The sequence below is a fragment of the Rhinolophus ferrumequinum genome, chromosome 13 (assembly GCF_004115265.2).
Source record: "Rhinolophus ferrumequinum isolate MPI-CBG mRhiFer1 chromosome 13, mRhiFer1_v1.p, whole genome shotgun sequence".
Taxonomy (NCBI): Eukaryota; Metazoa; Chordata; class Mammalia; order Chiroptera; family Rhinolophidae; genus Rhinolophus; species Rhinolophus ferrumequinum.
This window is the reverse complement of record NC_046296.1, coordinates 27,762,171-27,776,328: the sequence shown is the minus strand read 5'-3', so window position 1 is coordinate 27,776,328 and position 14,158 is coordinate 27,762,171. Positions and strand designations below refer to the sequence as shown.

At 34.1% G+C, this 14,158-nt stretch overlaps 1 protein-coding gene across 7 annotated transcripts in view; it reads right to left on the bottom strand.

The window, feature by feature from the left end:
• USP34 (ubiquitin specific peptidase 34) overlaps positions 1–14,158 on the bottom strand; it is a 209,536-nt gene that overhangs the window by 76,003 nt on the left and 119,375 nt on the right. For all 7 annotated transcript variants that reach the window (XM_033125149.1, XM_033125154.1, XM_033125155.1 and 4 more), the window contains 3 exons: positions 13,075–13,197; positions 12,846–12,929; positions 12,295–12,381 (listed from right to left, as the gene is read on the bottom strand). In XM_033125149.1, coding sequence (XP_032981040.1) covers positions 12,295–12,381; positions 12,846–12,929; positions 13,075–13,197 — 294 coding nt within the window. The remainder of the gene's footprint in view (positions 1–12,294; positions 12,382–12,845; positions 12,930–13,074; positions 13,198–14,158) is intronic.

Here is a 14,158-nt window from a genome sequence, read left to right as displayed (position 1 = left end):
CATATCAATAATCACCTTAAATGTAAAGGGACTGAACTCACCAATAAAAAGGCACAGAGTAGCAGATTGGATCAAAAAACTAAACCCAACCATATGCTATTTCCAAGAGACACATCTCAGCTACAAGGACAAGCATAGACTCAAAATGAAAGGGTGGAAATTGACACTCCAAGCAAATGGTACCCAGAGAAAATCAGGTGTAGCCATAATGATATCAGATGAAACAGACTTCAGGGTGAAAAAGATAAAAAGGGAAAAAATGGACATTTCATAATGGTAAAGGGGACTACACAACAACAAGACATAACTGTCATCAATATTTATGCCCCCAATCAGGGAGCACTGAAATATACCAAGCAACTACTAACAGAACTAAATGGAGAAATTGACCAAAACACAATTATACTAGGGGACTTAAATACATCACTGACAAGCTATGGATATATCATCCAAACAGAAAATAAATAACGAAATAGCAGCCCTACATGACACATTAGATTAAATGGACATAATTGACATATATAGAGCACTTCATCCTAAAACATCAGACTATACATTCTTTTCTAGTGTACATGGAACATTCTCAAGGATAGACCATATATTGGGACATAAAATCAGCCTCAGCAAATTTAAGATTGAAATCATACCAAGCATATTCTCTGATCACAGGGCTTTGAAATTGGATATCAACTGCAAAAATAAAGCAGGAAAAAACACAAATACATGGAGATTAAACAACATACTTTTAAAGAACGACCGGGTCAAAGAAGAAATTAGAGATCAAAAGATACATAGAAACAAATGACAATGAAAATACATCCTAACAAAATTTTGGGGATACAGCAAAAGTAGTTTTAAGAGGGAAATTTATATCATTACAGGCCTAACTCAAGAAACAAGAAAAATCCCAAATAAATGACCTCATGTCACACCTTAAAGAACTAGAAAAAGAAGAACAAATGAAACCCAAGGTCAGCAGAAGAAAGGAAATAACAAAAATCAGAGCAGAAATAAATGAAATACAGAACAAAAAGACAATAGAAAAAATTAATGTGACAATGAGCTGGTTCTTTGAAAAGATTAACAAAACTGACAAACCCTTGGGTAGACTAAGATAAAAAGAGAGAAGACACTAATTAACCAAATCAGAAATGAAAAAGGGGAAGTTATCACGGACACCACAGAAATACAAAGGATCATCCAAGAATACTATGAAGAACTATATGCCACCAAATTCAATAACCTAGAAGAAATGGACAAGTTCTTAGAAACATATAGCCTTCCTAGGCTGAACCATGAAAAACTGGAAAATCTAAACAGACCGATCACCAGTAACGAAATTGAATCAGTCATCCAAAACCTTCCCAAAAGCAAAAGTCCTGGACCAGGTGGCTTCACTAGTGAATTCTACCAAATCTTCAAAGAGGATCTAATACCAATCCTGCTCAAACTCTTCCAAAAAATTCAAGAAGAAACAGTATTCCCTAACTCATTTTATGAGGCCAACATTACCTTGATACCAAAACCTGGTAAGGACAACACACAAAAAAGAAAACTACAGACCAATATCTCTGATGAATACAGATGCAAAAATCTTAAATAAAATTCTAACTAATTGAATACAACAATGCATTAAAAAGATTATTCATCACGACCAAGTGGGGTTCATCCCCGGGGCACAAGGATGGTTCAACATCCGCAAATCCATCAATGTGATACATCACATAAACAAAATAAAGGACAAAAATCATATGATTATATCAATTGATGCAGAAAAAGCATTTGACAAGATACAACATCCATTTACGATTAAAACACTTAATAAAATAGGTATAGAAGAAAAATACCTTAACATAATAAAGGCCATATATAACAAACCCTCAGCTAATCTCATAATTAATGGTGAAAAACTGAAGCCCTTTGCTCTACATTCAGGAATGCGACAGGGCTGTCCCCTATCACCTCTGCTTTTCAACATAGTGTTGGAAGTCCTTGTCAGAGCAATTAGGCAAGAGAAAGAAATAAAAGGCATCCAAGTTGGGAATGAAGAAGTTAAATTGTCACTCTTTGCAGATGTCATGATGCTATATATAGAAAACCCTAAAGACTCCACCAAAAAGCTATTAGAAACAATCAACGAATACAGTAAAGTTGCCGGCTACAAAATCAACGTACAAAAGTCCATTGCATTCCTATATACTAACAATGAAATCTCAGAAGAAGAAATACAAAAAAACAATTCCTTTTGCAATTGCAGCAAAAAGAACAAAATACCTAGGAATAAATTTAACCAAGGATGTGAAAGACCTATATGCTGAAAACTATAAGACATTTTTAAAAGAAATTGAAGAAGACACAAAGAAATGGAAAGACATTCCATGCTCATGAATTGGAAGAATCAACACAGTTAAAATGGCCATATTACCCAAAGCAATATACAGATTTAATGCAATCCCCATCAAAATCCCAATGGCATTTTTTAAAGAAATAGAACGAAAAATCATCAGATTTGTTTGGAACCACAAAAGACCCCGAATACCCAAAGCAATCTCAAGAAAAAAGAACAATACTGGAGATATCACATTCCCTGACTTTACTGGTGGTATCACACTCCCTGACTTTAGCTTGTACTACAGGGCTACAATAATCAAAATAGCATGGTATTGGCAGAAAAACAGACACATAGACTAATGGAATAGAACTGAGAACCCAGAAATAAAACCACATAAATATGGACAGATAATTTTTGACAAAGAAGCAAAAAACATACAATGGAGAAAAGACAGCCTCTTCAATAAATGGTGCTGGGAGAACTGGAAAGCCACGTGCAAAAGAATGAAACTGGACTGCTATCTGTCACCATGTACCAAAATTAATTCAAAATGGATCAAAGATTTAAGCACAAGACCTGACACAATAAACTGCATAGAAGAAAACATAGGCACTAAACTTATGGACCTTGGGTTCAAAGAGCATTTTAAGAATTTGACTCCAAAGGCAAGGGAAGTAAAAGCTAAAATAAACGAATGGGACTATATGAAACTTAAGACCTTCTGCACAGCAAAAGAAACCATCGACAAAATAAAGAGGCAACCAAATGAATGGGAGAAGATTTTTGCAAACAGTGCCTCCGATAAGGGGCTAATATCTCAAATATACAAAGGAACTCATGCAACTCAACAACAAAAAAACAAACAACCCAACTGAAAAATGGGCAGACGACCTGAAGAGACATTTCTCCAAAGAGGACATACAAATGTCAAATAGACATATGAAAAAATCTCAACATCACTAAAGCATCAGAGAAATGCAAATAAAAACCACAATGAGGTATCACCTCACCCCAGTCAGAATGGCTATCATCAAAAAGACAAATAGTAACAAGTGTTGGAGAGGCTGTGGAGAAAAAGGAACCCTCATACACTGTTGGTGGGAATGCAGACTGGTGCAGCTGTTATGCAAGGCAGTGTGGAGCTTCCTCAAAAAATTACAAATAGAATTACTGTATGACCCAACAATCCCTCTCTCCTGGGTATCTACCCCAAAAATCTGAAAACATTTATACATAAAGACATGTGTTCCAATGTTCACTGCAGCTTTGTTTACGGTGGCCAAGACGTGGAAACAACCAAAATGTCCTTCGATAGATGAATGGATAAAGAAGTTGTGGTATATATACACAATGGAATACTATCCGGCGGTAAGAAAAGATGATATGGGAACACTTGTGACAACATGGATGGATCTTGAGAGTATAATGCTAAGCGAAATAAGTCAGAGAACCATGATTTCACTGATACGTGGTATATAAACCAAAAACAACAAAAGAACAAAACAAACAAATGAGAAAACTCATAGACACAGACAACAGTGGTTACCAGAGGGTAAGGGGGGCGGGGGGTGGGAGATGAGGGTAAGGGGGATCAAATATATGGTGATGGAAGGAGAACTGATTCTGGGTGGTGAACACACAATGGGATTTATAGATGATGTAATACAGAATTGTACACCTGAAATCTATGTAATTTTACTAACAATTGTCATCCCATTAAAAAAAAAAAAAGAATAAAAGAGACATGGAAATCAAAAAAAAAAAAAATCACCTATGTCGAGATGAGAATTTCACAGCTTGCTCTTCAATAGTCCTTTATCTCCTATTTTTCTAATCCCACTGCCAAATGGTACATCCATACCAATATACCAGGAAACCTAGCAATACTATATAACTAGTTTTCAGAAAGGTACCAGAAATTTCAGTGAGGAAAGAGTGTTTTCAACAAATGATGCTAGAAAAATTAGATAGCCATAAGAAAAATATAAATAAAACCTCAATCTCACTCCACATATACAAAAGTTAACTCAAAACGTATGATAGATCTAAATGTGAAAAATAACTAAAAAACTTACAGGAGAAAATCTTGTGACCTTGAAGCAGGGATTTCTTAGATAGGATTCAAATTTTGTTAAAATTAAAAACTTCTCTGCTTAAAAGACACTGTTAATATAATGAAAAAGCAAGCCATTGACTGAGTGCAAATATTCACACTATAATATAACAGTCCCTCCTTATACATAGTTCCGCTTTCAGCAATTTCAATTACCCAAGGTCAACAATGATCTGAAAATATGAAACAGAAAATTCCAGAAATAAACAATTCTTAAGTTTTAAATTATGTGCCGTTCTAATAGCATGATGAAACCTTGTATCCTCGTGCTCTGCCCACTTAGGACATTAATCATCCCTGTATCCAGTGTATCCACTACCCAACCATTAATCACTTAGTAGCCATCTTGGTATGGCGATGCTTGTGTTCAAGTAACTCTTATTTTACTTAATAATGGCCCCACCATTATTAAGTGTAAGTGTAGTGATGCTGCCAATTTGGATATGCCAAAGAGAAGCTGCAAAGTGTATATATGCATAGGAATAAATGTAGTATATATAGGGTTTCAGACGTCTGCAGGGGGTCTTGGAACATATCCTCATGGGTAAGGGGAGAGTACTATACATATATCTGGCAACAAAACAAAAACATGTCCAGATTCATTAAAGGGGGAAAAAAAAATCTTACAACTCTTTACTAAGACACAAAAAGCAAACAAAAAAAGTCCAAGATATGAACAGACACTTCACAAAAGAAGATAAAAAGCGTGGTCAAAACAAAACTTATGGGACAGTGAAAGTTCCCTATTTGAAGTGCTAATAGGAAAATTTATACCTACAAACCTATACCTATCATATTAAAAAAGCAAGAAACATCTCAAATCAACAATCTAATTTCACAACTTACGTCACTAGAAAAAGAACTGAACCCAAAAATAGCACGAAGAAAATAATAAAGATCAGAGTAAAGTAAGACAGAGAACAGAAAAACAACTGAGAAAATCAATGAAAATAATAGTTGGTTCTTCAAAAAAAACAAAACTGACAATCCTTTAGCTAGTAGGACTAAGAAACAGAAGAGTGAAACCACTAAACTCACAAATGAAAGTGGGAACATTTCTACCAATTCCATAAAAATAAAAAGGATTATAATAGTTTACTATGAACAACTGTATGCCAAGACTTCAGGTAACTTACATGAAATGGAGAAATTCCTATTCTTTCACTCACAAAGAGATAAAAAATCTGAATAGGCAGACCCACATAGTTGTGGGTAAGAAGATTAAATCAGTAATCAAAAGTCTCCCAACAAAGAAAAATCCTGAACCTGAACTAGTAAATTCTACCAAACATTTAAAGACTACCAATCCTTTCAAAGGCCTCCAAAAAGCAGATGAGGGAACACTTCCTAACTCCTCATAGGCCAGCATAATCCTGATATCAAAGAGAGATAAAGACACTACAAGAAAACTACAGATCAATATCCCTTGTGAACACTAATGCAAAAATCCCCAGCAAAATATTAGCAAACAGAATTCAGCAACATATTAAAAGGGTCATTACACCATGACCAAGTGGAATTTAATCTTGGAATGCAATAACGGTTCAACATACAAGAATGGATCAATGTTAATACACCTCATCAACAAAATGAAGGAAAAAAGACCACATAATCATCTCAATTGATACAGAAAGAGCATTTGACAAAATTCAACACTGTTTCATGATAAAAGCACTCTACAAAATAGGAATAGAAGGAAAGTACCTCAACATAATAAAGCCATATGTGAAAAACCATTAGCGAAAATCATACTCAATGGTAAAAGACTCAAAGCATTTCCTCTAAGATCAGGAACAAGGCAAGGATGACAGCTTTCACCACTTCTATTCAACATAGTAGTGGAAGTTTTGGTCTAAGCAACTAGGCAAGAAATAGAAATAAACAACATCCAATACTAAAATTATCTGTTTGTAGATGATATGACCTACATATCATCTAAATACCCTGAAGCGTCCATAAAAACGCCTTTAAAATAAATGAATTCAGCAAAGTACCAAGATATAAAGTCAACACACAGTTGCATTTCTATATACTAACAAACAATGTGAAAAGGAAATTATAAAAACAATTCCATTTACAATAGCATCAAATAGAATAAAATAGGATAGAAACCAAGGAGCTGAAAGACTCCTATACTGACTGAAAACTACAAAACACTGCTGAAAGAAATTAAAGACATAAATAAATGGAAATACATCCCATGTACATAGACTGAAACATGTATTAAAATATCAATACTATTAATACCTCAAGTGATCTACAGATTCAATGCTATCCTTAACAAAATCCTACTATGTTTTTTGCAGAAAGCAAAAAAAAAAACCAATCCTAAAATTCAAATAGAATCTCAAGGGGCCCCAAATAGCCAAAATAATCTTGAAAGAACAAAACTGAGGATTCACACTTCCTGATTTCAAAATTTACTACAAAGCTGCAGTAATTAACGCAGTGTAGTCCTGGCATAAAGACAGATAGATATACAACAATGGAATAAAAGAGAGCACAGAAATAAACCCCCACATATATCATGGTCAAATGATTTTTGACAAGAGAATGCCAAGGGAATTCAATGGGGAAAAAGACAGTCCATTTTAAGAAATGCTGGTAAACCTTGATATTGAGATGCAAAAGATTGAAACTGGACCCTTAACCTAACACACATATAAAAATTAACTCAAAATGAATCAAGGACCTAAATATGAGACATAAAACAATAAAACTCTTGGAGGAAAACGTAAGACAAAACCTTCATGACATTGGATTTGGCAATGATTTCTTGAATAGGACACCAAAGGCACTGGTAACGAAAAAAAAATATAGACAAACTAGACTTCAAGAAAATTAAAAAATTTTGTGCATCTGAAGACTATCCACAGAGTAAAAAGGCAATGGCACAAAACGGGAGAAAATATCTGCAAACTTTGTATCTGATAAAGGATTAGTATCAACCATATATAGAAAACTTCTAAAAACACAACAACGAAAAAAAACCAAACAGCCAGATTCAAAAAAAGGCAAAGGACTTCAAAAGACATTTTTTTCAAAGAAGATATATGAATGGCCAATGAGAACAAGAAGAGATGCTCAAGTTCACTAATCATTAGGGAAGTGCAAATTAAAACTACAATGAGATACCTTCTCACACTCGAAAGACAGAAAATAAAAAGTATTAGCAAAGATAGGGACAAATTGAAACCCTTGTGCACTATTCGTGGGAATGTAAAATTATACAGTTGCTGTGGAAAAGAGTATGGCAGGTTCTAAAAAAATTGAAAACAGAATTACCATATGACCTAGCAATTCCACTTCTGGAATTAAAAGAATTAAAAGCAGACTCTCAAAGATATTTGTACGCCCATGTTCACAACATGTGTATTTATTATTCACAACAACTAAACATGGAAGAAACCCACTGTCGATCATGGATGAACTGTTAAGCAAAATATTACACATTCATACAATGGAATACTATTCAGCCTTAAAATGACAGGAAATACTGCAAGGTGATACAAGGATATGCTTCAGGATACTTTGCTAAGCGAAATAAGCCAGTCACACAAAGATCATACTGCATGATTTCACTTATTTGAGGTACTTAGAGTAGTTAGAATCATAGACAGAAAGTATAATGGTGGTTACCACAGGCTGGAGAGGAGAGAGAATGGGAAGTTATTGTTTAATAGGTATAGAGCCTCAGTTTTACAAGATGAAAACAGTTATGGGGATGGATGGTAGTGATAATTGCACAACAATGTGAATGTATTTAATACTACTAAACTATATACACTCAAAAATGGTTAAGATGGTAATTTTATGTTATGTGCATTTTACCTGTATAAAAAAAGGCCACAAAACACCATGGTTAATAAGCAAGGGAAAAAGATGCTCAACATCACTAGTTACCAAGCAAGGGCAAAACAAAACCGTCAGATAACCTACATATATCAACTAGAATGTCTCAAATTTAAAAGACCAACCATTCCAACTGGTGGTGATGTTGTAAGGCAAATGGAACTCTCATATGTTGCATGGTATAACAAGTTTGGAAAACAGTTTGGCAGCTTCTTATAAGTAAATCTTATCGTATTACTCAGCAATTTCTTTACTTGGTATTTACCCCAAACAAAAACAAGTACCCAAAAAGAATGCTTATGTCAGCTTTATTCATAATAGTCCAAACCTGGAAACTCAAATGTCCATCAATAGGTGAAAGCATAAATAAGTAGTACTATACCTATACAACAGAATCTATTCAGCAAAAAAAAAAAAACTAATCCATGCAACATTTATCAATTTCAAAATACATGTTGAGTGAAAGAAGCCAGATACAAAGGAGTAAATACCATTATTATTACATTTACATGAAATCATATAAAATGTGAATCTAATCTATAGCAAAGCATATCAGTAGTTCCATGGCTGGTCGGTTGGGAGAGGGGGAGGAACTGCTTGTAAAAGGACAGGACAGAACTTTTGACTGTGTTGGAGAATTATACAAGCATACACATTTTTCAAAACGTGAACTACCCTTTCTAAATGAATACGTAATTTACTGCAAGAGAAGTACACCTTGACATGACATAACAAAAGTTAACTTAAAATGGATCAAAGACCTAAATGTAAGAGCTAAAACTGTAAAATCCTTAAAACAGTCATCAATCTTCATATAAATGGATAATATACTACTTTCCAGGATGAATAAATACATGTCACACACACACACAAACACACATGATGTCTGACAAGTTCGCGAGCTCATCCTAGAAAAAGTGCTGCATACCTCATTGCTGAATAGCACTACGGTCACCTTCGACCGTACTGAGAAGTACTCCCCCTGGGAAACTATACACTGATGCCAGCGCCTAGTCCACCCTTCAAAGCAATTCTGGGACTCTTTTTCTGGAATGGCCATCAGAGCTGTCATCATATTACCCTTGATGTCCTGAATGTCATCAAAATGTCTTCCTTTCAGTATTTCCTTTATCTTCACGTAAAAAAAGAAGTCATTGGGGGCCAGATCAGGTGAGTAGGGAGGGTATTCCAATACAGTTATTTGTTTACTGGCTAAAAACTTCCTCACAGACAGTGCCGTGTGAGCTGGTGCATTGTCGTGATGCAAGAGCCGGAATTGTTGGTAAAAAGTTCAGGTCGTCTAACTTTTCATGCAGCCTTTTCAGCACTTCCAAATAGTAAACTTGGTTAACTGTGTGTCTAATTGGTACAAATTCATAATGAATAACCCCTTTGATATCAAAAAAAGGTTAGCAACATTGCTTTGACTGACGGAACTTTTTTGGTTGTGGAAAATTGGCTGACTTCCACTGTGCACTTTGACGCTTTGTTTCAGGGTCATATTGGTACACCCATGTTTCACACCAGTGATAACATGGCCCAAAACATTATCTTGCGTCTCCAGAAGATCTAGGCAGACTTTTGACTCTCCTTTGCTTTTGTTCATCGGTGAGCTCCTTCGGGACCATTTTTTGCACACACCTTTCTCATGCCAAGATTTTCAGTTAAGATTTTCCTGTTTCTGTGTCAATGTTTACTTGGTCTGCTATGCTTCTCAGTCAGCTGACGAATTTTCACACTGTTCTCATCAGTCCTGCTTGTTACTGGCCGCCCTGACCTCTCTTCTTCAGTGACACGTTCTTCCCCCTCAGAAAAATGTTTCATCCATTTGTACACTGCCGTTTTCTTCATAGTATTAACTCCCTAAACTTGGACTGACATGTCCCTGATTTCACTTCCACTCTTGCCAAGTTTAACAAGAAATATGTTTGTTCGTGCTCTAATTCAAGCTCAGACATTCTCGCGATGGCACACAAAAAATGCAATAATGAACGCTACACAGTAAGACACTGGCACACATCAACATAAACACAGCTGTAAGACACTGATATACCAAGGTTATGAAACCTTACCGAGCTCTGTGTACAGTGCTGTCAGTGTAAGCGCACAGTGGCAAGTTCGTGAACTTAATTGTCAGACCGAGTACACGTGAGGGGTGTGTGTGTGTGTGTGTGTGTGTGTGTGTGTGAGAGAGAGAGAGAGAGAGAGAGAGAAAGAGAAAGAGAGAGAAAGGTTCCATTTATATAAAATGTCCACAACGAGCAAACCCATTGAGATAGAAGTAGATTAGATTAGTGGTGGCCTAGGGCTCAAGCATTTGTGGGGAAATGAGGAGTGATTGCTAATGAGTATGGGGTTTCCTTCTGGGGTAATGAAACTGTTCTGGGTAGTAATGCAAACTTTGTGAATATACTAAAAATCACTGATTTGTACATTTAAAAAGTGAGTTTTATTGTATGTGAATTACAGGTCAAAAATTTTTAACTTAAAAGTATACTTCAACTAAGTTCATTTTAAAAGGAAAAAGTAAAATTTGTTAAGAAACAAGAATGCCTCTGAATTTATAAGTATTCTATAATATACTAAGACAGATACATTATAAATAGGGTATACTTCAGTTGACACAAAAGTATACTTCAGTTGACACAAAAGCAATCTGTGTCTCAGGCATGCTTGGCATCTCAGGCATTGCCAGGCTATAATGCATAAGATATGGTAATAAATTTATATTAGTTATAGTTCATAAAAGTATCCAAATCTTCAAAGGAAACAGAGAAAATCTTTAGCATGATTCCCTGTAATTTTTATTCAAAACTAAACTTAGAGCTGTTTACAAACAAAATTCCTATAAATCACACATAAATACTCTTTAAAGATTTTAGTAAAATTCTCCCATTTTGCCAAAGAACTAAAAGTCACTTTATAATTCTGAGAAATTAATGGGATAACAAAGACATGATTAACAATAAAACATAAACAGACATTTGAATTATAAGACACAGAACTACAATAATTAATTATTGTAGCAGAGGTATCTAATAAGGAAATCTCTGTAGTAAAATAAAAATGTATATATTTTTTCATTTCCAAGTATTGAAACCAGTGGCAAGATGTTTTCTAAATGTATTTTTCCATTAACCTTTTGGGGGCAGCAGCATTTGGTATCAAATCAAGAACACTTGACTCCTGGGTACCAAGGTAATTTTAAACACCAAGAACTAAGAAAGAAGTATTTGAGTGGAATGTTTGATAACACTACACTGCTTTGTTTGAGGTCAAAAAAAGGAGCATCCTTTCCATTTAGTTCAACCCTGGATTGTGCTGTGTAGCATTATGAATTTTTTAATATTCCACAAGCAGTTTTATTTTCTTAATATAAGGGAACAGTGCTTTTTCAAGTTAATAGTAGTAAAGCACCATTTTGAAATTTTTCATTTTGTTGAAGACCAATGATTTTGAAAAATATAAAAAATACTGCAGCAATGTCCAATTGCTATAAAATTTTCTAAGTGTTAATCTCAATTTCTGTACCTATTTCATTGCAGACCAGTCAAAAATAGTCTGGAAACACATTTTTGAGTAGTACTGCTATACAGGAAATAATGGTCAAAACAAAACGAAAAAATGAAAAAGGATGTTTTTAAGAAAATTAGAGACATAAATCAAGTTTTTTTAAGGTACCCAAAGTTTGACTATGTAAATATTAATAAATTTATCAACCAAAAAGAAAAATGCTTATGAATTAGCCATTGAATTAGCCATAGTTCAGTCAATAATTTTGCCACTTAAAATTTTTAACAGAGTTGACATAGAGAACTCTGATTGTGTAACTACTTTATGACTCCTTATATTTAAAATAATTTACTTCTATTATAATCCATACTCTCCTTTGTTATAGTTATGTATAATAGCAAAAGTTATACTTACTAATGGGAAACAGAAGTGCTTAAAATGGAATAACTATTCTAACTCGTTGAAACAGTGAATTCTCACTTACCACAGTCCAGGATTCCTGCTCTTTAGGCTCCAGAATTCCAGAATTAAAAATTTCTAATAACTGTTGAAGCCCTCCAGCAGCAACAAACTGTAATAAATTGTGAAAGTAATGGTAAGAGAAAAGCAGCTATATATTATAATGAAGACATGCTTTTTGATTTAGTGTGTGTGTGTGTGTGTGCGCGCGCGCGCTTAGGATACTTCTCTTTGTTAAGTAACCAAAATAACTTCTATGCAAAGTAATAACATACAGCCGCCGACTTTTAAAAAGATTCTTGCAAAAATCTGTAATATATCTTTCTATTCCATTAATCATTTAATCCCAGACACTGGGATGTCCTAACACAGTATTCCAATGAAGGAAAAACGGTAGGACCAAGGTATTAAATAATCTCAGCTTATAACTGTGATTTAGAGTAAAACATATTTTTTAAATTATGCTTTATTTTAATAGTAAATTAGCTTAAAACCAACTAATAATTATGGTACCTACTATTGGAAAATTAGAGATAAATTATTTTTATCAATATACTGCAAAACACATGATCAAACCTTGCAACTCCAGGAATTTTTACTATTTTCCACTTGATCCTCACTTGAATCATCTGAATCCGGATAAAGATCACTGTAACTTCCCTGTGGGAAAGGCCAAACAACAAAAAAATAATAATTAGGGAACATGGCAGGAAAAAAATTATTCTAGACTAAAAGATAACACACTCTGGGATTCTGGTCTAGAGAGAATACAAATATGTAATGATAACAATGGAAATGCAATTACCGTCGATTCTCTCCTTATTCTTCTGTTAGGTTTTCCCAGTGCTTCAATAATTTCCAAGGCATATAATAGCTTGTGAGCACTTTTAATTTTGAGAAGTTCTTTCCAATTAAGTCCATCATTACTCTAAATTAATAAAAGAAAAACGTAACTTTCTCACACCAAATTACTACTCTTAAATTAATGAAAGAAAAACATAATTTTCTCACATCAAATTACTAAGGGAACACCCCTCCTAAAAAATTTAAAGAAACTGACACTAGATAAAAACTCATATATTACATGTACATTGAAATGGATTCAAACATGATTCCCTTGCCTATATAACTGGTACTAATGGTATGCTTAAAACACCAATTAGTCACTAAATTTTGTTAAAATAAATACACAAACAGAAGTACAGAAAAAAATTATATCTTCTTAGCCTTCACAATCGTTGAGGCAATTTACAATCTTCCCAATTAAAAAAAAAATTGCAGCCTAGTTGAATGTGTGAATCTTCAAGGATATAGAAGTAGAAAAGACTACTAGAAGTAGAAAAGTTTATACTTGTGGTACAGTCTATGTTTAACACTTGTTAAGTTATATCGATCCATTTAAGTCATATACAAATACATAAATTTTAAAATAGTTTTTTCTACTCTCAACTTATGAAACTGTTATTCACATTTACTGTGCATCTTTGACAACAGTATTATTAGAGCTACTCTGAGTCATGAACTACCATTTTCCAGGCCCACTTCCTTCAATTATAAATCATTTGAGGTATGAGATCTTCTGAAATCACATCACAAAGTCTCAAATCATAGATAACCATTAGCATAATTAGGACATTGTTTTTCCATTCATCCTATAGGTGTCTATTGGTATCTCCAGAAAGTAACCCCTTATTATATAGCTTTTAAAAAATAATCACTAATTTAAGCATATGTCTTTACAAAGATATCTAACATACATGTAAGATCATGCCCTATGAGAAATTAACAAATACATATTAAATTTATTTGCCTCATTTTTTTCTCTAATTCTATCAGTTGACTTGCATGAGCATCCAAAACAAGCACTGATGCATGTCATTAAACTGTAG